General features: G+C 47.8%; 1 protein-coding gene across 2 annotated transcripts; it reads right to left on the bottom strand.

Moving 5' to 3' along the window:
- Nucleotides 1-1388: 1388 nt before the first annotated feature.
- On the bottom strand, nt 1389-27814 carry KATNB1 (katanin regulatory subunit B1). Of its 2 annotated transcripts, none has more exons than XM_063140878.1 (20): nt 27709-27814; nt 25194-25454; nt 23804-23934; nt 19980-20097; nt 15751-15851; nt 13895-13936; nt 12820-12903; nt 12539-12654; nt 11538-11609; nt 10897-11047; nt 10353-10540; nt 10111-10241; nt 9465-9515; nt 9063-9139; nt 8197-8316; nt 7129-7278; nt 5525-5601; nt 4543-4617; nt 2941-3057; nt 1389-2117 (listed from the first exon to the last, which is right to left on the bottom strand). In XM_063140878.1, the coding sequence occupies exons 2-20, from the start codon at nt 25231-25233 to the stop codon at nt 1985-1987; spliced, it is 1974 nt and encodes a 657-aa protein (XP_062996948.1). In that variant the 5' UTR covers nt 25234-25454; nt 27709-27814; the 3' UTR covers nt 1389-1984. The 2 variants fall into 2 exon arrangements, with proteins under 2 accessions (XP_062996948.1, XP_062996949.1); XM_063140879.1 differs by lacking the exon at nt 27709-27814 and adding an exon at nt 27108-27124.

The raw sequence follows: 27814 nt of genomic DNA, 5'->3' as shown, positions 1-27814 counted from the left end.
AAGGAGTGATTATTTAGGAGTAATTCCAATTTATTTATTTTTAAAAAAAATTTCAGCAATTGAACTTGCATCCAGCGGTTACCCAAGTAAAGAAAGATATTAAAAGATGGTCACAATTACATTTAACAATAATGGGTAGAATAAGTGCTATCAAAATGGTAGCATTACCCCCCCACCTTTTTTTCTCCAAACACTTCCCATAATAATTGACCGAAAAGATTTGGCACAGTGGCAAACAATATTTACAAATTTTATTTATCATGGAATAAATATCAAAGGTAAATATCAAGGAGTCTTAGCGGCTACCAAGGTTAGCTAAGACTCTGAGGCAAAAACAATTGGCTCAAGGCGGTTGGGAAGAGCCAAGTGTTCATAAATGTTATGAAGCAAATCAGTTGAGATCCATAGTACCATTTCATGTAAATCTGTGGGCTTGTCTGCCGTGACTGCACTTGGTTGCTGGAATTATTACTCGGAATCAGTTCTAGCCTTGAGACTGTTTCTTGAACCAAGCAGTGCGCCAATAGCTTGTGTAGAAATATTTGATTTATCGGGAATTATACACACTGGAAGTTCTGCCAAGAACCTCTGAAAAGCAGATTGTGTAACTTCATCTACTACAATAAAGAGTTTCCTTAGAATCACTGACTGGTGTCGAGAAACCGAGCCTGACACCTACATAGGAGAAAAAGGAACTGGGCTTTGGGGCGGATTACTCTCTAAGCCAGCCTTACCCAACCTGGTGCCCTCCAGATGTGTGGGACTGCAACTCAGCATCTTGGAATCCAACACATCTGGAGGTGCTCTAAATATCCCAACAGGAAAGGAGCCCCTTGAGGTGGATTCCTGTATTGAGCAGGGGGTTGGACTTGATGGCCTTATAGGCCCCTTCCAACTCTACCATGCTGTGATTCTAACCTACATCCCCAAACTGATGCTTTTCTTTTCTTGGAAAGGTGCTAGGAAGTTAGGCCTCCTCCTCTAGGAATGTCTGAAAGCAAGCCAGGGGCACACAACGTCTTTACACAGCCAAGGCCTTGGAGACAGGTTCTGAGGCTCAGCTGGTTCAGATGTCAACTGGTTTTCTTGCAACTTCCTGAATCAAGAAAGCAGGGTCACTTCAGGCACTGGTGTCCTTTTTTACAGACATTGGAAAATGTTTTAAACTATTATGAAGGGGTTTGCTAGAGGTTTCATTGTTGATTTGTATTTCTGCAAATATGTGTTCAACACTTCCATTTTATTCAAGAGTTGAGCAGAATATATATTTAAGTAAATTATTTAAAACTTTCCCTCTTAACATGGGTGAAAATGAGTTCAATTTATAATCCCGAAAAATTCTGGGTTGCAGCAGGGGGAGACATAAACCTTCGCACATCTTTCCAAAATCAAAGTTACAAACGTTTTATTAAAATTCATTATAAGTTACAGTTTTATGACCAGCAGGCTCCAGCACATTTACAAGTGTGATGCAGGGGAAAGAACGCCCGGTTCCCCAGCGCAGCGACAACTTCCCCCATGAGAAGCAAGCAAGATGGGTCAGACCCAGCCATGTCAGAAGAGGCTGGCTTCACGTCTCCAGCCCAAGAGGCAGATGCAAAGGAGTAGCTACAACACAGGTACAAATCAGGCAAGTCCAGCCCCACCCATTCCTGGCTCAAGTCACACATGTGTAAGACCAGAAAGGAAAACCAGGCAGGGCTCACAACCGCTGCTGGTTGCCAGAGTCAGGAGATGCTGTCCACACTGGGATTTCACCACTGCATTCCCAGCCCTCAACCTGTATGCAGAAAGGAGGTGTGCTGCACCAGTGCAGGACGGCCTGACTTGCAATCTAACCTGTAAGGCACTGGAGTTGGAACAGTGAGGCAGCCCCTGCCTCTGGAGGAGTGTGGAGAGATGGAGAAATAAAAAATACCCAAAGATGGACTGGACTGGAGGGTCCAGGACACGGTATGCCAGTGTGGGTGGACACAGCAGAGCCTCACTCAAGGACAGCCATCAGAAGATGCAGCTCACGGAAGGCACTGCCATGGCGGCCACTGAGTCCAGATTTGTTCTTGATGATGTTGCTGATGTTTTTCAGTTGCTTGTAGCACAGGCGGCATTTGTGGAGCCTGCAGTAGGAAGGGAGACGGATCGCAGACTTGCACATTCTTTGTGTATCACATTTGCTGGTAGCATTTGGAAGGAGGGGGCAGCTCGAGGCTAGCCTGACTCAGAGTGACCTCTGCCAATCTTATTTATTCTAGAAAAGACATCCTGCTTTTTAAAGTGTTGTTGAAGCAATACAAAATTGAATCAAAACAGCAGGGCAGGTAAATTATAAAAAAAAATGGTTTGTGGAGAAAACAGAAGCCAACTCAAGGCCTTTCTTAAGAAAGGTCACTCCTCAATACCAGCACCACAACGGAAAAAGTCTCATTCCCAGTGGATACATGCTGAATAGCAGTCCGCCATGGGTGCACACAGCGCAAGGCTTCTGAAGAATGGAGCACGTGCGGGGGTACGTACAGCGGATGGCAGCAAGTACCGAGTGACGTGGAAAGAGAAGAGGGCCAAAATGTGTGTGTGTGCGTCCGTCCGTCTGTCTGTCTGATGAAGTCTATCAGCCTTACTGATAGATGCCCAAAGGTTTTTTTCCCCTTCAGCCCTCTCCTCGCTGATAAATTGGAACAAGTATGTAGGAATCCAGAAATTTCTAGCCCTTACGTAAAAAGCTGGAGTTTTCAAGCTTCTGTGGGGCAAACGTACCTGGACAAGAGCCAACCCGAACTAGCTGTGGGAAGCCTGAGTGCAAGGAGACTTTGATGGGGGTGGGGAGTGGGACGTTTGGCTAGACCTGCAGCATTACGACAGCAGAGGCCTGTCCGCTTCCACACAAACCTGCAAGGAAGGGAAGCAGCCGCAATGTCAGGCAGCCACTAGGATATACACTACCTTTCCTCCCTGCTGATGTCTACTCCCACGGATGGCGGTGCGGCAAGGATGTCTGTGATCAGAGGGAGAAATCGCTGCAGGATCAGTTTCAGTGAAGTGCAGCCAGTCTGGACATAACTGACAGAAAGACAGAGGTTCAGAAAGGACACACATTTTAAAAACAAAACTCTGCCTGACAAAATGCAAGAGGAGAAGCAGGCGGAGGAGGAAGGACGGAGCCAACGTAAATTCAGCTGCTGCCCCCCAAGTCCCTTGGTTTCAGCCCCAGTGGACACCCTGCAGCTGCCGCACAGACGGCGCCGTTCTGAGCATCTCGCTGCTTAGGAGTTGCCAGTCGCTGGTCCATCTAGCTCAGCACGCAGTTTGCCAGCAGCAGCCAGCATGGCGTGACGAGGAAGTTCGAAAGCAAAGCAGGAGAGCAACAGCCACCCTTCTCTTTTTAATCTCCAGCATTTGGAGCAACAACAACAACAACAACAACAACAACAACAATAATAATAATAATTTTATATTTATTTATTTCCCGCCTTTTGCCCAATGCTGGACCTCAAGGCAGCATTACAAAATGTAAAACATATACATTTAAAACCTATAAATAGAAATATACAGAAGTTAAAATATATTAAATAGGTTCCAATATTAAAACACTTAAAATACATGACAATTTTAAAAGTCCTTGGCATAGACGCAGGTCCAGATTATTCGTCAAAGGCCTGCAAAACAAAAAAGTTTTCGCCTGCCTCTGAAAGCACATCAAGGAAGGAGCCAGTCTAGTTTCCCTGGGAAGAGAGTTCCAGAACACTGGAGCGGCCACTGAGAAGGCCCTCTCCCACTTTCCCACCAGGCGTGGCTGGGATGTTGGTGGGACTGAGAGAAAGGCCTCCCCAGAAGATCTCAGGGCACAGGCAGGCTCATATGGGAGAATACGGTCTTTCAGATAACCTGGACCCGAGCCATAGAGGGCTTTATAGGTCATAACCAGCACTTTGAATTGTGCCTGGAAACAGACTGGAAGCCAGGGGAGTTGTCTGCTCCCCGTAACCAGCCCTGGTCAACACTGTGGCTGCAGCTGTTTGAATCAGCTGAAGTTTCCGAACAGTCTTCAAAGGCAGTCTGGATAGAGACTGGTCCAAATTTCAGACTGGATGGAAATGCTGAACTCTGCTTGTGCCATTTCCCCCAGATGCCAAGCTTCAAACATGTTTACCAGAGGGGTGGGGCAAAATGACACCCCAGTAAATGCTAAGTGGGAACAGTGAGCCCTCGTTTTGGATAAGCCCCACTACGGTGCGGGACCTTCTCAAAGCTTACAACCCGGATCCCTGCGCTGGGCTCTCAAGGGCCCCCCCTCCGCCGGGGCGAGTCAGACGGTTCCTCTCCTTCCGACGAGACGAGACCGTTGCTGGATACGAGCACGGTTTGGGCCCAGGGCGCATGCAGTGGCTGCCATTTGATCAGGACCAGAACAACAGGAAAGTAACTGAACGGCCCGTGCCCAGAGAGTGTCTCTCTCCAAAGCGGCCTGCCACCGCTGGGCAATGCAGGGCTCTACAGATTACGCACCTGTCCTTCTCAAGGATGCTTCCTTCCCAGGGGACTCACCTTTCATATTTGCTTTGCAGAAGTTTCTCTATCTGAGGCAAGATGACCGTGCACAGATCCAGCTTCCACAGAGACCTGGAAAAGAACACAGGCTCCAGAGAGCCGCCACATTGTGTTGAGCCCTCAGCAGGGTTCACGGGAACGGCAGCCTCGCCTGTTTGTCGGCAGGGATGCTGGCACCCCCACCCCCACCCCCCCAGAGCTCCCCGATACCTCTGAGCTTATAGCTGCAATTCTCTCAGTAGCTGGGGAGAAATGGATTTTCCTAGCAACAATATATCATTTGCTGTTGTAATGCAAAGTATTTTGGGGTGGCCTGGACTTAAATGGGCAATGAAGAGCTGTTGGCTTTGCAGAAGACCTGCTGTCGGTGGAGCTGGGAACTGCTAGGACTGGTTTGTTCATCTGGATCAAGACCGCTGCTTGAGCTTTCGGACACTCCTTTTGGACGCTCCTATCTCTCTGCCACTAACGCTCAGAGCCCTGCAGAAGACCCCACAGGGACCCACAGAAGGTCCCAGAGATCTTCGCTGGAGCATGAGCCATTGGTGAGCAGCTGCCGGAACTGAGCTGGGTCAAGCTGGGCTGGAATAAAGCAATTTCCTTGGTGGTTTTCCTACAGAGTATCCAAGTCACACCAGGGCTCCAAGCTCAGCGCCACGTGGTGCCTCTGCATGCCCCTGCCAAGACCCCCAGAACCTTCCGGCTCTTGCCAGCCCCAAACAGGATATGGGCTTCCAGGAGAGAAGCCCTGGGACCCGGACTGTGGTATCTGCCAATGGAGCACCCCCACTTTGCAGTGCAGGAAGTGAACAGGCCGCTCCTGCTGGCCGGCCACCCCAAGCAAACGGCCAGGTGCTGCAGCGGCACTCGCCAGCGGCTAACGGGAAGCGACCGGATCCCGACACTCACAGCACCGAAGGCGCCACGTCGGCTCAACCCACCAACCCGCCAACCGTTCCCTTGCAGCAGAAAAACTCACGCCTTCTGGTTGACGATGTTCAGGAGGTCGACTACAACGGAAAGGTCACTGATGGCCACAGCAGAGTCCACGGATGTCTGAGCAAAGGAGACAGCACCAGAGCGGGGTAAAGGCCAGGCTCACGGAGAGGGACCTCATGAGCGCCTCCCACAGGGGGCCGCCAAGCAGAACGCCCCAATGCCTTCAGCAACACCAGCAGACCTCAGGAGAGAGCTTCAGATGTGCAGGCATCAGCCCTGCTTTCAGACAAAACTGGCTACAGAAACAGAACAGACTACAGCTCGTCGACCAGAAAGGAACAAAAAGGAACTCAGTCTTGCTACTGAGGCGGGACTAAGAACTATTCCTCACCCCCAACCTAACCTCCAGACAAAGACCAGTGTTGACCAGAAAGCGATAACAGTAACACGTTGCAAGATGGATTAACAGTCGCTAAAATAAAAACTCCTAGCAGAAGCAGCTGTCGGAAAGCACCAAGGCCCTTCAGTCTGCCGGTCTCTGGAAAGAGAACTTCCCCCAAGGACTGCAGGGGCCCCTGGCATCCAACTCCCCCACCCCCCCCCTCTCCCTTTTAAGTGACTAGGAATAAATGGCCTTTCCCCTCCCTGTGTGTTTGTTACTGTGATTTTAGAATGCAAGCCATATATATGGCAGAGTGTTTTGTATTTTGCTTTGTTCTGTAAAGCACCATGAAAATTGATGGCGCTATATAAATAAATATTAATAATAAATGTCTTAAAACAAGAAATGTTTAGGAAATTCTATTTCCTGCTAAGCAATTAAAATCTAAGAACATGTTTTATGTTATTTTCTGTAAGTTATATTTTTATGTGATGTTACAAGAATAATTCTAATAAAATAAAAATGGATCAAGATTTCCCCCCTTACTAACTCTTGTTGGTGCCTGCTTTGTTTGAAGTGTATTCATCAGTTACTAGCAGCCAAAGGCTACCTAAATACTGGGACTACAGTTTGAAAACACTCAGCCAAGGCCAACTTCGTAAGCTCCCCAGACCAAGAGTAACAAACGGCCTTCCGGCTCACTGTGGAAGGGGGCAATGTCTCTCTCCCCTCCCAGGATGGGCAGGGCGGCTGCGGCTGCTAATCACAACATTAGAAAAAGCATGCAGGATATATTCTGACTACAGGATTCACGTCCTTAAGGCAGGGCTGTGAAGGTTGGTCAAGGCCAGGAAAATGGAGATCGAACAAGAGCCCTCCTAAAGGCAGATGCCCCTGTGTCAAAGCCTTCCGCCTGGCTTCCAGAAGGCAGCTCCTCGCAATAACGAGGCTTAGACTGGTTTTGGATGCGCTGGAGTAAAAGATGCTCACCAGTTGGCAGCCATGACTTGTAGCTCCCTGTTCAATTACAGACAATCCGATGACAAGAACAGGTTTTTATCTTGATGGCAGCAACCAAATGAGAGGAAGGCAGCCAAGGGTTCTCTACAGAAGGGCTGTGAAAGCCTCAGCTGACCAGACCTGACCCATGGGAAGGTTCAGGCTTTTTGTACCCAGGCGCACAGCCGCAGGAGGGTTGAGGTCCGGCCTTGACCAGGCCCCTCGCCTCAGGGGCCGTCCAGCCAAGCAAACGCACAGCTTGCCTTAATGTCTCCAGTGCTCCACACGGCCCTCACGGTATCCAGGTTCTTGTGGCGACTGGTAAGCACCACACACATGGTCTCGTGGCCCTTCCGGATTTGGGACATGGCCTCCTCATCGACGATTTCTGTCAGGCTTTGGTTCTTCACAGCCTGCAAGTAGAGAGTGAAAAGGGAAATGCACCAAGTTAACTTGATAGTTTCTAGTCGGATGGCCTCCAAAGAGGGTTAGGCAGGGCTAGAGCAACTTCCCACCCCGGCAGCCACAGCCAAAGGACGCGTGCTGTGACAGGTCCTCCACCCCTTTCTTCTGCTCTGTGGGTTTCTGAGCTCCAGCCTGATCTAGCGAAGGAGCAGAGTAGGAGAAGATTCTCGCAAGGAGTTGCCTCTTTCCTAAACTGTCATGGGTGCTGGTCATGAGAGAGATCCTATACGGGAATACTCTGAAGACATCCCCTCCATAGGTTAAAAAAAAGGAAAGAAGGCAAAATCTATACAGTGAGACGAAGAGATGCAAAGCCTGCTTGTAAGAATGACACCACAGCCTCATCTACACCAAGCAGGATATCGCACAATGAAAGCAGCACAGAAGAGGCAGGAGCCAAGCCACACGACTGCATTATAGAGGTATTGAAGTGCACGGGCCACTGACGCAGACCGTGGACCGCTTTCATACCACTACCTTTGCTGAGGTTAAACGGAAATGCCTGGGAAAACCACTGGCTTCTTTTTATGAGACCAAGGTGCCGAGTGTCCTCAGGCTGCCTGTGAATTCTATACACAGGTCTCTGCTCTCAGCATCCTGCCCAGGGAGGCATTCTTTCTACCTCAGTTCTGTATCCCACAGCCCCGACCCATCTCCTTTTCAGAGACCTCCAATTCTTGTAGGTCCTTAGAGGCCCAGCACTGGTTAAAAGGCGGGATATAAATAAATATAACAACAACAACAACAACTCCGCTTTTCTTTCAAAGATGGTGAGGCTAACGGCCAGGCGATTGCCTGACTTTCCCCACACCCAGGCGACAGCTGATCTCTTTTCCCAACCTGTTTTCTATAGGCAAGAAACTTACCGGCAAGAAGTCGGCAGCTTTCAACCCGATAGGCTCATTCCTGGCAGCAGGGATCACAGACGGCTCAACCCGGGTCATAGGGATGGAGGAAGCTATTGGTGGCCTCTGAATGGGGTCAGGCTGTAGCAGGGAGTGGAGATTGAGTCAAGGCAGGCATATCCTGGGCTGCTCGCTCTCAGAACACACTTGCAGCTCTCGGACAGGCAGCTAAGCCAATGCCCTCCTGGATTCCGCATGATTGCGAGGCCTGGTCACATCTATTGCATTCTTCCTTGCCTCCCATCACTACCCCTAGAGACATAGCAACATCTGAATGGCCGGCTCAAAGGCACCTGGAGCACTTCAAGTAAAGGCTTAGATACAAGCTCCAGGTCTCATCTCACGTTCCTGCAGCCACAGTTGGCCAAAAGAGAGAAAGCCCAAAGAGTTGGTGTGGAGATCCAAGCAGCAGAACCAAGAGCTCCTGGGAGAGGCCTGTCAAGTCTCTCCAGCAGGACTTCCGGGCCCTGCTGAGCACACAGAGTCACGAGGCCTTTGCCTCTGGGGAGCGCCGGCTGTTGGCTGGGGCAGAAACGGAAGAGATGAAATAAACGGTGCATGCCGCGAGAGCAGTGCTGCTGAGCCCCGTTCAGCCCGAGGGCCAAACCCCGTTCTGGAGGAGCGCTCGGGGGGCGGGAGGGGCCCAGGGCCAAACGCGGCAGGGCCACAACAGCAGCATGTCTTCGCGCACAGCGCTTGCTGCATGAAAATGGAGGGCGGGGTGTGTGGGGAAACAGAGGATGCCAGGCACTTCAATTTGTGTGAACCACCCAGAGAGCTTCGGCTATTGGGTGGTATAAAAATGAAATGAAATAAATAAAACTCACATTCTCCTGGCTTGGCAATGGGGTCTGAACATCCACAGCTTGACTCGGCCTTGAGGCTTCCTTGGCAAGCATGGGCTCTGGAGAGAAAGGAGAAGAAAACGGTATCCCCTTAGTACCAGGACTGCTCACATGGAGGCAGGTGGGAACTCCTCCCTGGGAATCAAAGGGAAGTCACGGAAGACTCTTTCGTTACACTGGGCTGGCCATTGGGATGAATGGCTCCTGCCACCCCTCTTTGGTGGCCAAGAATCCCAGGGCCCAAGTGCTGGAGCCTCTAGGTCAAGAAAACAACGACTCATAACTTACCCCAGATGTTACAAGCATCTATGTGAGGTCAGAAATAGAACAGAAAGCAATTCTTCAGCTCATCCCCAACTCCCTGAAAAGTTAGGCCTAACTCACCGTCTTCTGGAGGTGCAGGAAAAGGCTCACTCTTGTGCGGTGGAGTTCGAGCTGCAAAAGGTAAAAGCCCGGCCATGAACCGAATTCCTTTTTCATGGAAATTACACAAGAGATTAGACTACGCGGTGGTGGTAGCTTTACAAGCCTGTGGCTTCACTCCAAACTGGCAGTAATACTTCTGCATTATGGATGTTTGTCCATTGATGCTCCCCATATTATGAGTCATCCTATGTCACTCCCATAAGCAAGATTGCTACCTCTGAGAAAGAAATGAGTGCACCCACGCCTCTTCTGGGGTGTAGGAATTCTATTACTCTTTTCCAATTGCCTTTCATGATACAGGAGCAATCCCATACACTAAAGATTAAACCTCAGAATACTGCAAACTTAAACGCTACTACCTTAGCTCCTCATGACTGAATATGTCAGGATGCCGTATTTTATAGCAACCTGCAAACATAAACTAGCCTCGGGAAAGTCTCTAGAGGCAACAGTAAACTAGTCCCACTTGTGGGGAGAGTGAACTTCCCGACTGCCACATGCAGTCTGAAATGGGAGGAACAGCAGGCACCGTTTGCCCCAGCTCAAAGGCAGGTGAATCCAAGGATTCTTGAAGCCCCACCCAGATTACTTCAGTAGAACTCACTGATGGAATTCTTTGGCTGGAAGATCTCTTTGTAGTCCTCTGGGTTCTGGATCTCTGCAGTGGATTCCTTATCTTCCCTGTCATCCTCGCTGCTCGGACTGCGCCTCTCACTCTCGGAGTTGTGTTTCATTCTGCCAGTAAACCACAGGTGTGACGCACACGAACGGTTCAAATAGAAGAAGTCATTCGAGATCCCTTTGGTGTTAGGGAGCCTTTTCCCACCAGGATTCGGCCTTCCTTACCTCTGGGGCTTGCTGCATGTGGTCGATGGCCTGTCATAGATGCGTCGCAAGGAAGAGCCCACAGACGTGGGCTGAGCAAGAGGCCTGTCGCCCCTAAGAAGCCCATGGAGGCCAGAACCACATTTCGTGACTCTGCTGAGGTCCACAACGAACGAAGAGACTGTGCTTTGCGTGAAAGAAACGCCGATCTATGAAAGACAGAAAGAGTAGGCGCACCTGTTTCAGCACATCTTCAAGGATCAGCCTGAAAGAAACTCAACTTCTGTGCAAATTGGTTTTAACATCAGGATTGCAGCCAAGCACTTCTAGACTCAACAAGAATCCACCCTGCAGGGTAGCAGGGGCCACGATAACCAGGGCAGAGGGAGTGGGAAATACGCTCTTTTGTGGTAAAGCTACAGGAAAAGAGAATGGGGCTCAGGGTACATTTGCAAGTACCAAGGCTCAGGTGTGCACAAGCAAAATCCCCGCCACAGGAAGACACCTTGTGGGCCCAGAAGCAGGGCAGGAAACTCAAGTTACGTCCTGCATTTCAGTCACTCACCAACTGATTGTTACAGATAGACAAATCAGCCACCTTGCCCCAATTCACCAAGACCACATCAAAGCAGCGCTCAGGCTCCCAGCCATATACTCGCAGGGAATCGTGGCAGCCGGCATACAAGCAACAGCCATCAGGATTGAACAGCACACACCTGAAGGGGAGAGGGGAGACCTGAATGCACAGTTCATCCACACAGGGCTGGGAACGCGATGCGCAGCTGCTGCGCTCAAGGGCCGGCACTAGATCAGACGGGTTAGGCAAGCAGCGTGGCCTCAGCGAGCCTCGACCCACATGTGTTTTAAATACTGCTCAGCCACGTTGCTGGACCAGGGATGGCGCCATGGACACCACAAGAGCATTTCTCAAAGACGTGAGGCACAAATAAAAGCAAGGGCTTCCAGGCAGGGGGCTTCTCGTCCTACAGATCAAAGTTCACCTTTTCCTCCTTCATGTATTTTCTCTGGTAAGGAAAAGATGGAAAAAGCAGCGGGAAAACACGGGAGGGCTGCAAATAGAAGAAGTCATTCGAGATCCCCTGCAAAATTCGGTGAATGAGGCAGGGCGAAAGCTGGGCAAGGGCTCATCTGGAAGCGCCTGCCTTGTCCCCTCCTCATGCAACGCACTGCCCCAGTCACACATACCTGACAGGGTTGGCCTCTTCCTCAATGCAGCTCACGACCTGGAACTTCTCCAAGTCCCAGAATCTGACAGTTCTGCAAGACAAAGAGAAAACTTGTGGTCAGCCTCCCATGTCCAACGCAACTGGAACCTAGTCACACAACAACATTCAGCGCCATTTGCTTCCAACAACACTGTGGTTCTATTAAGAATTAGGGTGATGCCCTGTAAGCCAAGAGCAACACCCCCCCACCTTGCCCCCCACCCCGCCCCAATTCTTTCCTGGATCCCCAAATTTTCTTCAAAGACTCTCTTCGTCCACGGTACCAGAATGACTGCTCCTCGCTTCCACGGACCTGGAACCCAGAGAAAGAACCCAGAGTTTTAACCCATGGTTTGTTGTTGGGTTAAACAATGGGGCATCCTGGTTTGTTTTGTAAACTGGAAATAAAGCAGAAATGGCAAGCAGTTGGGAGGCGGCTAACTCGCCCCTATGGCCCCAACAAGCTATGGGTTACACAACGCATGGTTGGTTATTATGCGCAAACCAGATCAAAGGCAACCTGCTTCTAAAGGAGGCTATTAGACTTTCTGATCTATAGTAAACTCAAATGTAGATTTGTAGTAATACATGTGAGTCACTTCAGTATATGGCTCATGAGGTGCAGGAGGTAACTGCCTTAACCCCTTGGTTCCATCTGGTGGATCTCAGGGTTCATAAAAAGCAAAAGTAGACGTTGCACGCCTGAAGCTGTGCACAGGATAAGCCCCATGGGGTGGACCATGACTTCCTCCTGCAAAACCTGGTTCCAGAAGAGGACAGTGAAGTGGACAGAAGGGCCTCCTTACTCAAAGGTGAGCTGTTCCCTTCACAACATCATCAGCAACAACCATTCAAAGTCTATTTGCAGCATGCCACGTCAAGTGCTAGACGAGGTTTCTGCAGTTCTCCAGCCTCATAGCCTGGCAAGACAGCACCCCACCCACCCCGCCAGCACCCTCATCATTCCCAGCAAGGGTTTACCTGTCAGAGCTACCAGAGGCTAAAAGGTATTCGTTTGGGTGGAATTCCACCACGTTGACTGGTCCTGCGTGTCCTGTGAACTCGAACATGATCTTCCCAGCAGCCAAGTCCCACAACTAGACAGAGAAAGAAGAGTAAAGCCTCTCAGTGGGAGGTCGACCAGCCCCACTCCTAGTTGTTCGGAGCCAAGGAATGTTTCTTGATGTGGGCAGCCCAAAGGCAGGCAGGCAGGCAAGCGGGTGCCAGCGAGGGCAAAAGGCCTGGCACGGCCGGACTGGTACCTTCACTGTGTGATCATCTGCGGACGATGCCAGCCACTTCCCATCAGGACTGAATCGGAGACACCGGACAGCTTGAGTGTGGCCCTGAAAGGTCAAAACAGACTCAACACAGTCCTGGAATATGCTGGGCACTTTCAGGATGGAAGAAAGAGCACAGCAGCCAGCGATCTTTTAACAGAAATTTGGAAATTACCAAAGACAAAAATCATCACAGATTTCAGCTTTGTTCGTCCCCGATGAAGAACAAAGTGCTCAAAATGTATTGGATGTATTTATATTTCTTGGAGTAGTCTCTCCTGCACCTGCTGGATCTTGGCCTGCTTGTTATTTTTGGTTGAAAATGTTCCTCCTCTCAAGGAGTTGGGAGATCACTGCCCTGACTAGGTGCAAGGCCCACAGGATCTGACCCCAGCATTTTCTTGTCTGCTTTTTCCAAGCATAGGAAGCAGGAAGATTAATTTTGTTTCCCTGTATTTAGTTCCAAGCAGGCGTCAACAATTCCATTCACCCCGGTGAGTGCAGCGCTGCCCTCTGCTGAGCATGATGAGCAGCCAGCCTCACCAGCTTCAGAGCTGGGAGGAAGGCTGGCACCTGGAGAGCCCTGGCCATGCAAAGCCAAACTGGCAACCCACCCCCTCCCCCAGGTGGGTTGCCAGTTTCCTGCTCCGCAGCAGGAGAGGGCTGGATGAGGCTGCAGGGGAACAGCTGGCGAGGCCGGGCTAGCCGGGAGAAGAGCGCGGCTGGGGCCTGGCAACTACCACTTGGGACTTGGCCAGCACGGCCAGCTCCAAATTGTAGACCTTGGGTGACATGTAAGAGCCACTGAAAATGCTGCAAGCTGCCCAGAGCGTCTGAGCAAGAAGACATTCTAAATTAAAATAAAAATAAAAAGTGGGGAATCTTGTAAAAATAATTTGACTGTGAACTTTGGCGATACGTTACAAGTCTGCTTTTCCCTGTCTCAAAGAGCTCCCTGAAATGAAACTCTGTACTACTTGCCCATGCAAGAGCAGTAAATGTCAGGATTCAGATTTCAGGGCTGCCCTGTTGAGACCGGTCCTGGTTTCCTTCTTACCTTGTACCTGAAGACACAGCCTTTTCTTCTCACATCCCAAAGCTGCATGAACGGAAAAGTATGGAAGTTTTAAAATGGGAACTTCGTGTCCTGAAAAGCTCTCAAAACACCTGTCTCAAACTAAGAGTTGGGCATCAAATGGTGCTTTCTAAGAACATACAACTGTTCCAGTTTTAAAGTGGGCTCCAAGCTGAAGTGTGGAACACAGAGTACTCAGCACAAACGAGGCCTTGGGTGCAATGTTAGTTAAAGCAGGAGTGGGGAATCTCAAGCCCTCCTGGGGGTGCAATTCCCTCCCCCCCCAGGTTCCCCAGAAGGCCGCCCCCCCTTCCCCCAACCGCTGATCACTTGGTGGCTTCCTGGCTGTTGTGCCGTTCTCCCCCCCCCCCCCCATTCAAATAGGCTGAAATGTTTCTCCACACTGGCAGCAAGAGCTTGACATTAAAATATGCTGGGGGTGGATGCATTGCGTTTGCTGTGTACCCCCCCCCCGGCCTTTTTTCCTTTGGCCCCACCCACTACTGGAATGTGGCCCCGTAAATGAATTTGGCCCTAGGCTGGAAGAGGTCCCCCACCCGAGTTAAGGCAGCAGGTTCGGTACAAGGGCTGGGGGGGGGGGAGAGCCCCCCCCCCCCGGACAGGCGCTTGTCAAATAGGGCAGCGTTGGGCCGGCTGGGGCATGACGCGGCGTCAGGAGCTAGCAGCACTTTCCAGCTGCCGCTCTGCAGCCCCTCCTTGTGGATTCCATTCGGCTTTTACCCATCACGAGATCTGTGTATTTCCCTTTGAAACTTAAACCAGTATCATTATGGAAGAAAGCGTCTTCCACTCATTTTTCAGTCTACTAATAAAATGAGGAGTAATAAGTAATCAACAGATACAGTTCAGCTTTTCCTAATGCTGAAAGCATTCCACTTCTCTGACAAGCTGCAATTCTTTGAAATCCATCTTCATGACTTATTACTTTTACCCCATTTAACTATGTGGAGGAGTTCCCTGACCGCCTGGGCAGGCGGGTGGCAGCACGGCAAGCAAAGAGAGCAGGGAATTCTTCATCATCTACCCATCCCTCAAGCCTCTCCCCACCCAGAGCACCAAGGCCATCATGTTCTTCTAAAGCAGTTGGCACAAAATACAAGATAACTATTATGCCTCTCTAAGATTATAACTGTTTTGTGCCCAGCTCACACCCTAGTACTAAGAGATCAATCATGATATCCATACAACTCCTTGAAACCTTTCTTCTACCTTGTGGCAAAGGTGAGTGCTGTTCCATGGATTCCACAGAATGAAATATATAGGTTACAACGTTCGACTAGCCCAACTAAAAGTACCATTTTTACTTGTTCTATGTAGCCATGAGCAACAGATACATGTAAACATATTTTCAGTCTTCCTTCATCTAGGCAATGAAAGGAAGGATGGTTCTGTGAAACCGGGTAGCCACTTCTAGGGCCTTTTCTCTGGTCTTCTTGGAGGAATATGGATTACAGTATGACATGGGAACACCTGGAGCAGGCAGAAGCATCAACAAGGCTGCCAACAGATCACCATGGGGTTAAGCAGCCAGGAATTATTAAGCAATTTACTTAAGAAGTCGCATGTGAACCGCCCAGAGAGCTTCGGCTATTGGGCGGTATAAAAATGTAATAAATAAATAAATAAATAAATTTAGAAGTGGATGTGTCCGAAGCTCCCATGAACACCAACAGAAGATGTCTTGGCAACATAGAATCACAGAATAGCAGAGTTGGAAGGGGTCTACAAGGCCATCATGGCTACATAGAACATCCCTCTGGGGAGCCTGCTGTTCTCCATACACATGCTGAGAATGGGACGGACACAGTGGTCCTTACCTTAATGTTGGTGTCCATGGACCCTGAAGCTACAAAGCCTCCAAAAGGATGGAAGTCTAGACTGCAGATGTTTGCTTTGTGGCCCATTAATGTACGGAGGACTAGATGGGAAAGTAAAGGAGGGAAACGTTTGAGATGCAAGTGTGGTCTACATAGCTAGCTGCTCAAATATTACCAAACAGGAGGCAAGCATTCAAAACATTAAAATCATTTTTTACGGTAGTAGTTAAAAAAAAGAAAAGGAAAAAAGAATAGAGGATTATGCTCATTGTAGAAGTAAATGTCTTCTAGACAGAAGCCCCTGACAGCATGGCCAACAGTAAGGAATGCTGGGAGCTGAAGTGCAAAACATCTGGAGGCCTTCTGTCTGTCCACTCCTGTTCTAGAAGACACAACTCCAGCTGAGTTGGGTCAGACCATGGTAGTGAGAAAGAGGCCCCTTCTCACTACAGCAAACTCTGTGGTAGTCTGGATAGACTTTCTGGGCACTCGTGACTTCTGCCAACTTTCATTTATAAACATGGTGGCATCTAGTGTGAAGTGGCCCACAGGAGAAAGGACTCCTTCAAAAAAGAATGTGAGGGCAAAGTTCACTGCCCCCCACCCTGAACAGTGCTAGCTTTTGGAACTGCTAGTCAGTGAACTGGACTGTGCTGCCTGCGGCCTCCGTCTGGTGCCTGGGCAGCTTTGCTGCATGGAGGCTTTACGTGGTGTGGAAGGCCTAGGCGCAGCGAAGCCGGGTCCCTGAAACAGAGTGGGTGGTCAACGGCACCCCCACCCCTGGTGTGTGGCTTCCATAAGAACTCTGGGGGTGGGACAAGTCTAACCCTCCAGCAACTTCAGAAGGCGACGCGTGAAGAACTATAAGCCTCTCATGTGAGGTTTTGGCAATAAATGCCAAAGCTTCTAAGATCTGCAAAACGTCCTCGAGAAGGCCCAAGATCTCTTTTCAGAGTTCAAAGGAAAGCCAACTTTTCAAAATGGTGGCTCACCCAATCCAGCAGAGATACATGTTCTGTTTAAAAGTTACAACAGCAGCAGCAGCAGCAGCAGAAATTATTATTATCTCTAAAGTGGAGAGCAAATTATATTTTGGGTAAAACTGATGTTAACACCTTGACTTCATCATGAGGTATATTGGTACACAGATGTGGCTGAAATCTTTTTGGATATGTGAGGTGATTTGCCCCCCACCCCCCTTATCACATACATTAAGCGGCTATCAGCAGTTCCCTGGCACCCATATTAGCCAAACTTTTTATGGTATAATTTGAGGACATATTTATTTTTCAGTCTTCTAATCCTTTTTAGAACAGTTGTTACTGTAGATATATTTGTTATATTTAAGTGACAGGCCTTTTAGTTGTTGTGACTATTACATTTTATCATCCCACTCAGATAGTATTTTTAGGTATAGAGGTTTACGAGTAGATGGCGAACTGTTACTTAGACCGTACAAAACTCACAGGTCAGAACTCTTTTTTAGATTATTCAAATTACCATACCTCGCATGTAAGAAAAAAATCCTCCATTTAGTCAATTTTTAGCTCTTTAGTATAATTCTACATTTCCTGATTAATATGAATTACAGTCCCATTTCCTGATAGATGGATTTCTGGACAAATATTGTTGTAGCGAGCAGCTAAAAACAGGCAGATAACATGCCAAGATTTGTGTTGTTTCAAAAATGCTGCAAAGCCTTCAACTGATAGGTTGTTGAATACTCCACAGGACCAATGTGGAGTATTGGTCCTTCAACTGATAGGTTGTTGAATACTCCACAGGACCACAGGACCAATAGGGTTGACCAATGAACATGGGATCCCAAGGTGTGCTTCATAACCTCCCTTAGTTGCTTATGGGAGAACCAGATCTATTGGGGATTTATTGGCTGCTGCAGATCTGTACTCCAGCTGTCCTAGTGGTCATTTCAAATGTAGCAATTGCAGTAGTTATGCTCAGTCTCTTCAAATCAAGAACTTAAAAACCCCATGGATGGGAGAATTTTTACATTAAAGGATTTTTCTAATCATAAGTCTACTCAGGTTGTTTATATTTTAACATGCCTATTTTATTTTTTATTTTATTTTTAGAGTTTATAAACCTTCCCTGAGGGCAGTGTACACAACAATAGAAAACCATACAATTACACATTAAAAGCCAAATTAAACAACAATTCTTTAACCAGCAAGCCAAACAAAAGTGCAAGCATCCATTGTTTAAAAATAACCATGTTAAAATATAAAATATTTTCAGGGCACAATCCCATGGCCAACGGGGCACTGGATTTCCAGAAACCTCTTGCCCCTCCGCCACTACCTTGTAGCCAGTGCGGTTCTCTCTGCGCCGACGGGAACGGTGTGCGGAAAGGGTGGGCGGGTGGGTGGGCGCGCCCAGGGGTGGAGAGGGGAGCTCCACACAGCTTCCTATGTGCTGCGCAGCCTCCCACCCCAAAGCTCCCAGGCTAGGCACTCGAAATCGAGAGCCTGGGCAAAAGTGCACAGCGGCCAGAGGGCAGAAGTGAGGGTCCCCTCCAAGCTCCACCTGCCCTGCGCTGGAGAGGCATAAACCTCCGGGTTCAGAGGCATACACAGCTATCCTGATAGGGTTTCATCCCTAAAGAATTTATTTTATGTTGGCAAGACCATTTGACCCCCGAGTCAGGATTTCAGAACATCACAGCAAAATTAGGAAGGAAAATATGAGCTCTCATTTTCTAGATAAACAAAGACCATCTAGTTTCTTCTTTTTTATTATTACTGATAAATCATGTGTTTATCCACACAACTGGCTTAATGTGAACAAATTATTAGTTCAACAGGAGGTTTTCTGGATTCATACCTTAGGCACATTACATCCTAGAGTGTCAAATGATTTTTTAGAACATTTTTCGTTCTTTTATTATACATACTAGTTATTTTAGTTTTTTCTTTATAACAATAGAACAAAAAAAGGGTCAAACCTTAACTATAATGTATCTGCCAACTGCTAACTGACAAGGTGAAAACTAATGCACAGGTGTTTTTTAAGGCGCAACGTGTAGGCGCTGTTCTGCACAAGCCTTCCATCCGCAGCAGATCAGGTTTACACCAGCTGAGCTTCAATACAGCAGCATCAGGTGCTCCCACCAGACCATCCTCTAGGCCCCAAATCTGTTTGTCTTTAAAGGCACAATCCTATCTATATTTAAACAGGAAAAGGGTCCTACAACTCCCATCTGGGAATTGCAGGGGGTTTTTCTGTCTAAACACCAGTTATTGTTCTATTATAGGATTGCACCTTAAGATGCTTTGCTCTTTTCATTCTCAGTTTAATTGTAGTGTTAAAAAAGATGAAAGGTCCCACTTTTCCTACGTCAGAATTTCTTAGGCAAAGTTGCTAGATGCTGGGGTCGGGAGGGACCGGACGACACATGGCTCCTCAGAACCTGTCAGACTGCAACTTCTGCTATCCCCAGTCAAGGTAGTCCATGGTGAGGGATGATGGAAGTTGCAAACGATCAACATCAGGAGGATCACACATAGCCCATCCTTACTATATGCCTTAGAAAGAAAACTTGTATCCCCTGTGGTCAGCATAATAGAAACCATGCATCACAGCTCTCACAGAGAAGAGACAAAGACCCAGTTCACATATAACGACAACCCACAATTGTTTCCATTCTAGGTTGTTCAGCATGATATCAAATCCCCACCAGGTTGTTTAGGAGTTAAACAACCTGGTGGATAACTCATTGTTTGTTGTTGGTTTAATTACTGAGTTGTTTAGCCATTAAACAGCCCATCGGTCCGGGTTTGGAGAACTCAGTTGTGGGTTGTTGATTAAAAGTGGAGGTGGCTGGTGTGCTGCAGGCCCACGCTCACCCAGTTGTCCTCAGTGGCCCACGGTTTGTTTAACTGATGGGCTGTTACGTGCGAACACAAAACTACCTTTGAGTCTTCACAACTGCAGAACTACATTTGAACATGTGAAGGAAGAGGTGCCGCTATAGCAGCCTTCCCCAACCTGGTTTCTGCCAGATGTGTTGGGAATACAACTCCCAGGGTCCCCCAGTCACTCATGCTGGCCGTAGGATGCTGGGTGTTGTAGCCCAACACAACTGGAGGGCACCAGGTTGGGGAGGCTACCCTATAGTCTTCAAAGCAGACCAACTTACCCTTTGTTCTCTGCTAGTCACTAAACAGGGAGGCTTAGAAAGCGGAAGGTACAAGAATTAGTTTTGAACCTACTTTTGGCAGCTTCCAGGTCCCAGATTCGAATGGAACCTGACTGGGACCCTGCAACAATCAGCTCTTCATTCGTATTGATCTTCACACTCTCCACTGGTGTTGTGTGACCTGTCAGACTCTGGGCAAAATGAAAAAGCAGCAGTGAACCAACTGAGGAAGTTAACCACCCAAAATGAGGGTCTACAACAGTAATTTCAAGGTTTTTTAGATCACCATAGTTCCTTCTAGCCACTACAAAAGCAGCACAATGATTAAGTGAAAGCTATGCTCATAGTCATGGAGACCCAAAAATCCCTATGGCCCAACGAGAGCTGAAACTGAATTTCATCAGAAGTCCTCCTCCAAGACCTTCTAACTTTTGAAGTTATGTAGAATCATAGAATAGCAGAGTTGGAAGGGGCCTACAAGGCCATCAAGTCCAACCCCCTGCTCAATGCAGGAATCCACCCTAAAGCATCCCTGACAGATGCTTGTCCAGCTGCCTCTTGAATGCCTCTAGTGTGGGAGAGCCCACAACCTCCCTAGGTAACTGATTCCATTGTCGCACTGCTCTAACAGTCAGGAAGTTTTTCCTGGTGTCCAGCTGGAATCTGGCTTCCTTTAACTTGAGCCCGTTATTCCGTGTCCTGCACTCTGGGAGGATCGAGAAGAGATCCTGGCCCTCCTCTGTGTGACAACCTTTCAAGTATTTGAAGAGTGCTATCATGTCACCATGTAGATGGTGACCTGGGGCAAAGGGGGCTTTCTTGGTTGTGGCATCTTAGATATTGAACACCCTTCAAACAGTAGCTCACAGAGATCACACTTGATGCCTTTGGGTGAATATTTTATTTGCCCATTACTGCAGCAGATAAAATCTAGCAACACACACACACACACACAAGACATTGTCTGCCTTATTTCTGGTACTTTCTGTGTTTTCAACAGAGTTTTTATTGTATTTCTGCTGGAGAAACACTTTTGTCATTTCTTTTATACAACTATCCATTGGCCAGCATGACACTCACAACTCCAACAATGGAGGAAAAAGCCATTTTAACGAATTTCCACCTTATACTTCAATAAAAGTTGTGGTAGCCCATTGTTAAACTGCCAGTATGAAAATGCTTTCATTTGCCTTTCATTTGGGCTTTATAATACATACAGACTTCCACTACAAGGTACCATTGTGAAAGACTTTGGTCTGAAATGGCCCTCAAATGTTGCTACATATTGGGGAATACCCATCATAAGGAAAATTTATATGGAATATCTAAGAAGATTCTAACCTCGTCCCAACAGATGGTTCTTGCACCCCTGACAATCAGCAAATAAACACACACACACACACACACACAGACAGAACCTATCAATTCAATATCCTTTTCCTTTGCAAATTTCAAAGACCAATAGAGGGCCAAATTCATATAAGGGATTGGGGGACTTTTCAGGAAATTGTCTGATTTGTGTTCCATTGGGGTTGCCAATTTTTTCCTTAACCTTAAATGGGTTAACTAGTTAAGGGCTTACTGGGGAAGTAGAATGAAAGAGCACTTCCATCCCTTTGTACTGCCCTGCTACATCAGACCAAGCAAGATTCATCTGCTTAAGTCAGGTTTCCCCAACTTGGTTCCCTTCAGATGTCTTAGACCACATCTCCCAGTATTCCTGATCATTGCCCATGTTGGCTTGGGCTGAAGTCCAGTACATCTGGAGGGCACTAGACTGGGGGAGGCTGACTTAAGTTATAACCTGCTATCTGCTAGTCACTTCTTTCCAGTTAAACTCCAACTCCTTTTTCCTATACTTCTAACCTTAATGTGCCTACCGTGTCTGTCACTTTCTAAATACTTTGTTCAGAGGGTGTTTGTCCTGATGACAGAGAAATTTATTTATTTATTTATTACATTTCTATACCGCCCAATAGCCGGAGCTCTCTGGGAGGTTCATATGAACCACTTTCTTTTGCCTCCTATTCTGAATTTCCAATGACAGTGAAACTGGTGGTAGGCACTGTCATAAGGATCTTGCTGTTGGTGAGGTTGTAACCCTTTAATCCAGGGTGGACAAACGGTGACCCTACAGATGTTTTGGCCTGCAACTCCCATTATCTCTGGACAGCGTAGGCAATGGTAAAGGATGACGTCAACTTAAACAGTCTTTCGGAATTTAAGAAAGCTTTAAAGACTGATCTCTTCCGGCAGCCTACCCAGTTGAATTTTAAGATGCCTTTTAATAATGAGCTCCTTTTTATAATGTATTTTAAATGTTTTAATTAGTTATGTATTTTTTGGTGTTTGTGTTGTACCCCACCTCGATCCAGAGGGAGAGGCAGGTTGTTGTTGTTATTATTATTATTATTAACTTGATTTTGTTCTGACTTTTATACTGCCTGTTTGGTGCATTCTCTTCCCCTCCTTATTGTTTTATTATGATTTTATTAGAATGTAAGCCTATGCGGCAGAGTCTTGCTATTTAGTGTTTTACTCTGTACAGCACCATGTACATTGATGGTGCTATATAAATAAATAAATAAAAAAAAAATAAAAATGTCCAAGGCCTGTTTTCCATTCCTTAGTGCTCTCACAAGGCTTTGGTTTCCTTAAGAAGGGCTGAACAGGCTTTCCACCTTGCAGCATGGCTTCTTTCTCTGCCCCAACCCCTAACTGTGTTTGTATGGCTGGCAATAGTGCATGTATAGCTGCTTCTACAGAATGTGTCTGTATGAACCACCTGCTCTCCTTTCGGAGTTGATTGTTGATCAGGCAGCCTGTATGGGCACAGGCTCTCCACAAGCAAGATGCTTGCCCATCTTTGCAGGGTGCAGAAAATTCATTGGGAAGCTTTGAACTGCATTTCCATCCCATTTTGAGGGCTTGCGACCTCACAGCCATAACTGCTTCTAACATTTTACAGAGCTCAGCCGTGTTAGTCTATTGCTGCAAAAACAATAGTCTTGTGGCACCTTAAAGCCCAACAAATTTATTCTGACATACAATTTCATGCATAGATGGAGTACTATTGAGAGTTTCAGGTTTATATTATTATTATTAGCAGTAGTAGTAGTAGTAGTATCCCGCCTTTTGCCCAATACTGGGCCTCAAGGCGGTCTTACAAAGTTAAAACATGCATTTTAAAATATAGGAAAAGAAATGTGTAAAAAAAAAAGTTTAAAATACACAACAAAATTATAAGCCATTAACATAGATGGAGGACCAAATTACTCTCCAAAGGCCTGCTGGAACAAACAAGTTTTAGCCTGCTTCTGAAAGCCCATAAAGGAGGGAGACAGTCTAGCTTCCCTGGGAAGAGAGTTCCAAAGCACTGGAGCAGCCACCGAGAAAGCCCTCTCCCATGTTCCCACCAAGCGCGCCTGTGAAGATGGTGAGACTGAAAGAAGGGCTTCTCCAGAAGATCTCAGAGCACGGGCAGGCTCATATAGGAGAATATGGTCTTTCAAATAACCTGGACCCGAGCCGTATTGGGCTTTATAGGTCATAACCAGCACTTTGAATTGTGCCTGGAAACAGACTGGAAGCCAGTGGAGCTGTTTTAACAGGTGAGTTGTATGCTCCCTGTAACCAGCCCAGGTCAACAATCTGGCTGCAGCTCTTTATATACAGTACATATGGGGCTGGGGGTGGGGGAGAACTGTAAAGAGTGAGGAAGTAAATGAAACCCAGAAAGCGCTGAGAGTGACAGTCACGTTATCAGCAACAACTGCCTTGTGAATGATTACTGTTAGTGTCTGTTCCTGTATGGAGGAAGGATGGTGGCTAAAGCCGCTGTTCTTTCCCTGCTCCCTGGTCCAACTTTCCCACAAAGAGAAATTAGCCAGTTCTTACCATAATGCAGTTCGGCTTGTTAACTGACCAGATATTAACCCGGCAATCATCTCCACCAGTCGCCAGTAGCCGGCCTGAACCTTTGCCCAACACGAGTGAAGAAACATTGCTGCTGTGAGCAGTGATTTCCTCTGCACAAAAAAGCAAACACAAGCATGAGCACAGGACGTCCAGCTCTCCATCCATTATCACCACCTATCTCTCCCCACACACATGCACACAAAGAATATTTAATCAGGCAATTATTGATCAGGCATACATGGGACTGTTTTAACTGCATACATTACACATATTGTAGCATTTTAAAGGCAATTACATGTGCAATTCTACACCTTTTACTAAGACCCATTCAACATGGGACGATCTCTGAGTACTCTGGCACAAGACTGGGCTTAAAAAAAAAGTTAGGAACACCAACACCACCTTACTGCACATGTGCAAGCTGGAACAAGGTAGTTCAGATCAGAAGCCAACTTGATAACCCCAGACACCAGAAAGTCTGCAGGCTCAGCTAACCAAGTACTCTGCAAACCCATAAAATTCTGTAAAGTGAGGTTCACAATACGAACTACCTTTTCCAACAAAAAGTTGGAAATCACACAAAGCTGTGCGTACACAGTAGAAGTACAAAGCCATTAACAGTTGTGGATATCACATCTATAATTTGCCACTCACCAGCAGTGAGTAGCAATTGCCTCTGGAGGAGCACCCTACAGGCAAACTCCAGAGGGCTTCAAAGCAATGTCTTTGTTAAATCTTAAGAGCAGCAGGATTCTCTCCCTCTTCTAGTCTTAGAGCAGGGGTGGGCAACTTGTGGCACTTCCAATGTTTTGACCATGATCCCTCACCATTGGCTATGCTGGCTAGGGTTGATGGGAGTTGTAGGCCAAAACATCTGGAGGGCTTCAAGTTGCTCACCCCATCTTAGAGAGATACCAGCCATCCTTGAAGGCAGGGGTGGGCAACTTGCAGCCCTCCAGCTGTATGGCCTAGCCAGAACATCCAATAGTGAGGACTGATGAGAGCCGTAGACCAAAACAGCTCGGGGGCCACAAGTTGCCTACTCCTGCTTCAAGGCTACAAGAGGGAGGGCCAGAGCCATATGGGCCACCAACTCAGCACTGAGGCACCTGCCTATATGGGTAGCACGGGGCTCTGCCTACTCTCATATCAAAGGGAATCCCCATAGAAGCAGGCTTGGATGAAAAATCAGAGGGAAAAGGAGGCTGGCCAAGGGAGAGGAGGAAGTGAGGAGAATAAGGAGGCAGTAGCAGGACTCAGGACTCTTGAGGAGGAACAAAGATGGAGATCAAGTGATCAGAAGCAGAGTTGCCAACATAGAGCAGGCGCAGCTAGGAGTGGCAAGACGGTGCCGGAGGGCTTCACTCACGCAGCTTCCAAGCTGTCTTGGTGACAACGGCCGCTGCCATTGCAGAGGCTTCTCACACAGCTGCAGAGAAGCAGACTTCTTTTCCACCACCCCAATGTTTTGTTTTCGTCAGCATGTGTGGGGCTCAACCCCCCAGATATCAGGTTCTATCTTCTGATCCGTCCTGCAGCATGCAAACTGATGAAACTCTTAATTTTTAAAAAATAAATATATTTTATAGATGATCCAGTGCCCTGTTTATTCACAGGAAGCAACTCTGATCTAGGGAAAAGAAAAAAGAAGAAAGGGTAGGGGGAGATATATATATAATTTCAACCAGTTCAGCTTACCCAGAACTACAGCACAACAACCTCAGTTTAGGACATGGCTAGCTAGGGAATGCTGGCTGCTGTAGGATCCCCCTGCCCCGTCTAAACATGTATAGGATTGCATCTTAAGCAACATTAAAGTAGACCGGGGCCAGATCTACACTATTGCTTTAAAGCGCTTTATAACAGTTTTATAGCGCTTTAAAGCAGTTGAAGCGCTTTATAACTGTTATAAAGCGCTTTAAAGCAGTAGTGTAGATCCGGCCCTTGACTGTTTTCCTTGCATATTAGAACAGTAATCTCCCAGAAATGGTTGTATCCAGAAAGTATATATATGGCCAAGTGCTCCTTAGCCTACTTTTCTATCTCACACATACGCTCTGCATCTATATCCGCAAAATAAAGAACCTACATTTGTTGAACCACTGAATTTAACAACTTTTCACCTGTGCCACCAAATGGCATACAGTTTTTAAGAAGAACAAGAGAAAACATTTGCTAATACCGTATTTCTTCGATTCTAAGACACACTTTCTTCCCATATAAACATCTCTTAAACGCGGGTACGTTTATTGTTTCTTAGAATCAAAGCTTTTTTTTCTGTTGGTGGTACTGAAATTAGTGTGCGTCTTACAATCAATGGTGCCTTTGAATCGAAGAAATACAATACATTCCTCACAAGCAAAAAACAAGCCCCCTAAATCAATTGCAATATATATGGTGCAGTAAGGCAGAGAACGGCACCCAAAAAGTGTATTCCTCAAAATCTAGAGGAACTTTGCTCCCTGTAAGCCTCTATTGCTCTGAAAAGGTATTATGGAGGTGGTCCTGATTATGAGAATGAGAGAGGCTACAATGATGTTCTTGCTTTCCTCATTTAGCTGGCAAAACAAACACGCTTCATCATCACACTAGTCATCATTGCTCTATCCTGCTGCAGTCATCACTTTAGAGCACCCTTCCCCAACCTGGTGTCCTTGAAGTGTTGGACTGAACTCCCCGCATTCCCAGCCAGCCATTAAATTTCTACATAAATTAAATATTTTTTATTACATTAGGAGCCCATCAAAGACACAGCCATCCCTAAACATTTGTTTTGCTTTGAAAAGGGCTGTACCAGCCACACCTATCGCTTGCTTGTAGATGTAGATCTCCACCTTACAAACTAGGGCAATGACCTCGCCCTGTACAAAGGAGCGGCGTCTCTCTAGGGAAGCCACTCCCAACCTGGTGCCCTCCAAATGTTTTAGACTACAGTTCCCACATCCTTGCCCATTGGCCATCCTGGCTGGGAATGATGGGAACAGCAGTCCTACACATCAGGGGGCCCCACCAGGCCTGGGAGATGTGGGGACATGCAGTCCCGCCCATCACGAAGACGCCAGGTCGGAGAAGAGGGAATGATGGGGCTTGCAGTCCCACCCAGGGTCTTGCTATTTATTGTTTTACTCTGTACAGCACCATGTACATTGATGGTGTTATATAAATAAATAAATAAATAAGTAAATAATAATCACGAAGACGCCAGGTCGGGAAAGGTGCAATGATGGGGCTCGCAGTCCCAACCATCTCGAGGGAGGGGGAATGATAGGGCTTGCAGTCCTACCCATCTCGAGGGAGGGGGAATGATGGGGCTTGCAGTCCCACCCATCTCGAGGGAGGGGGAATGATAGGGCTTGCAGTCCCACCCATCTCGAGGGAGGGGGAATGATGGGGCTCGCAGTCCCACCCATCTCGAGGGAGGGGGAATGATAGGGCTTGCAGTCCCACCCATCTCGAGGGAGGTGCAATGATGGGGCTCGCAGTCCCACCCATCTCGAGGGAGGGGGAATGATGGGGCTTGCAGTCCTACCCATCTCGAGGGAGGGGGAATGATGGGGCTTGCAGTCCCACCCATCTCGAGGGCGCCAGTCGGGGAGGCTGCTTCAGAGGTTTTCTGCAATCCACACCACTCCAGAGCGACACAAGCTCCGTAACTCAACTGATCTGCTCCTGTGGAGATTCCCCTGGTGCAAAGCATGAGGCGCGGGCTCGAGGCACCAGGAGGAAGGAAGAGCCGCCGCGGCCTGAGAAAAGAAGGCCCCGCTGCCCACCGGCCCGGAAAGGCTGCCCCGGCAAGGCCTACCGACTCCCACCCGCGGCCGGCCCTTCCCCTCCACAGGCCTCGCGGGCCCCCTCGGGCGGCTCGGCCCCGGCAGCCGGCCTACCTGCGCTCTCCTGCGGCTGAGCAGCGCGGCTGGCTCCGCGGCTCCGGCCGTTCTCCGCCGCGCGCCCTGATTGGTTGCTGCTTGACAACCGGAGCCCGGACAACAA

Source organism: Elgaria multicarinata, chromosome 14 (genome assembly GCF_023053635.1).
Source record: "Elgaria multicarinata webbii isolate HBS135686 ecotype San Diego chromosome 14, rElgMul1.1.pri, whole genome shotgun sequence".
NCBI lineage: Eukaryota > Metazoa > Chordata > Lepidosauria > Squamata > Anguidae > Elgaria > Elgaria multicarinata.
This window is presented reverse-complemented; position numbering and strand designations above follow the sequence as displayed.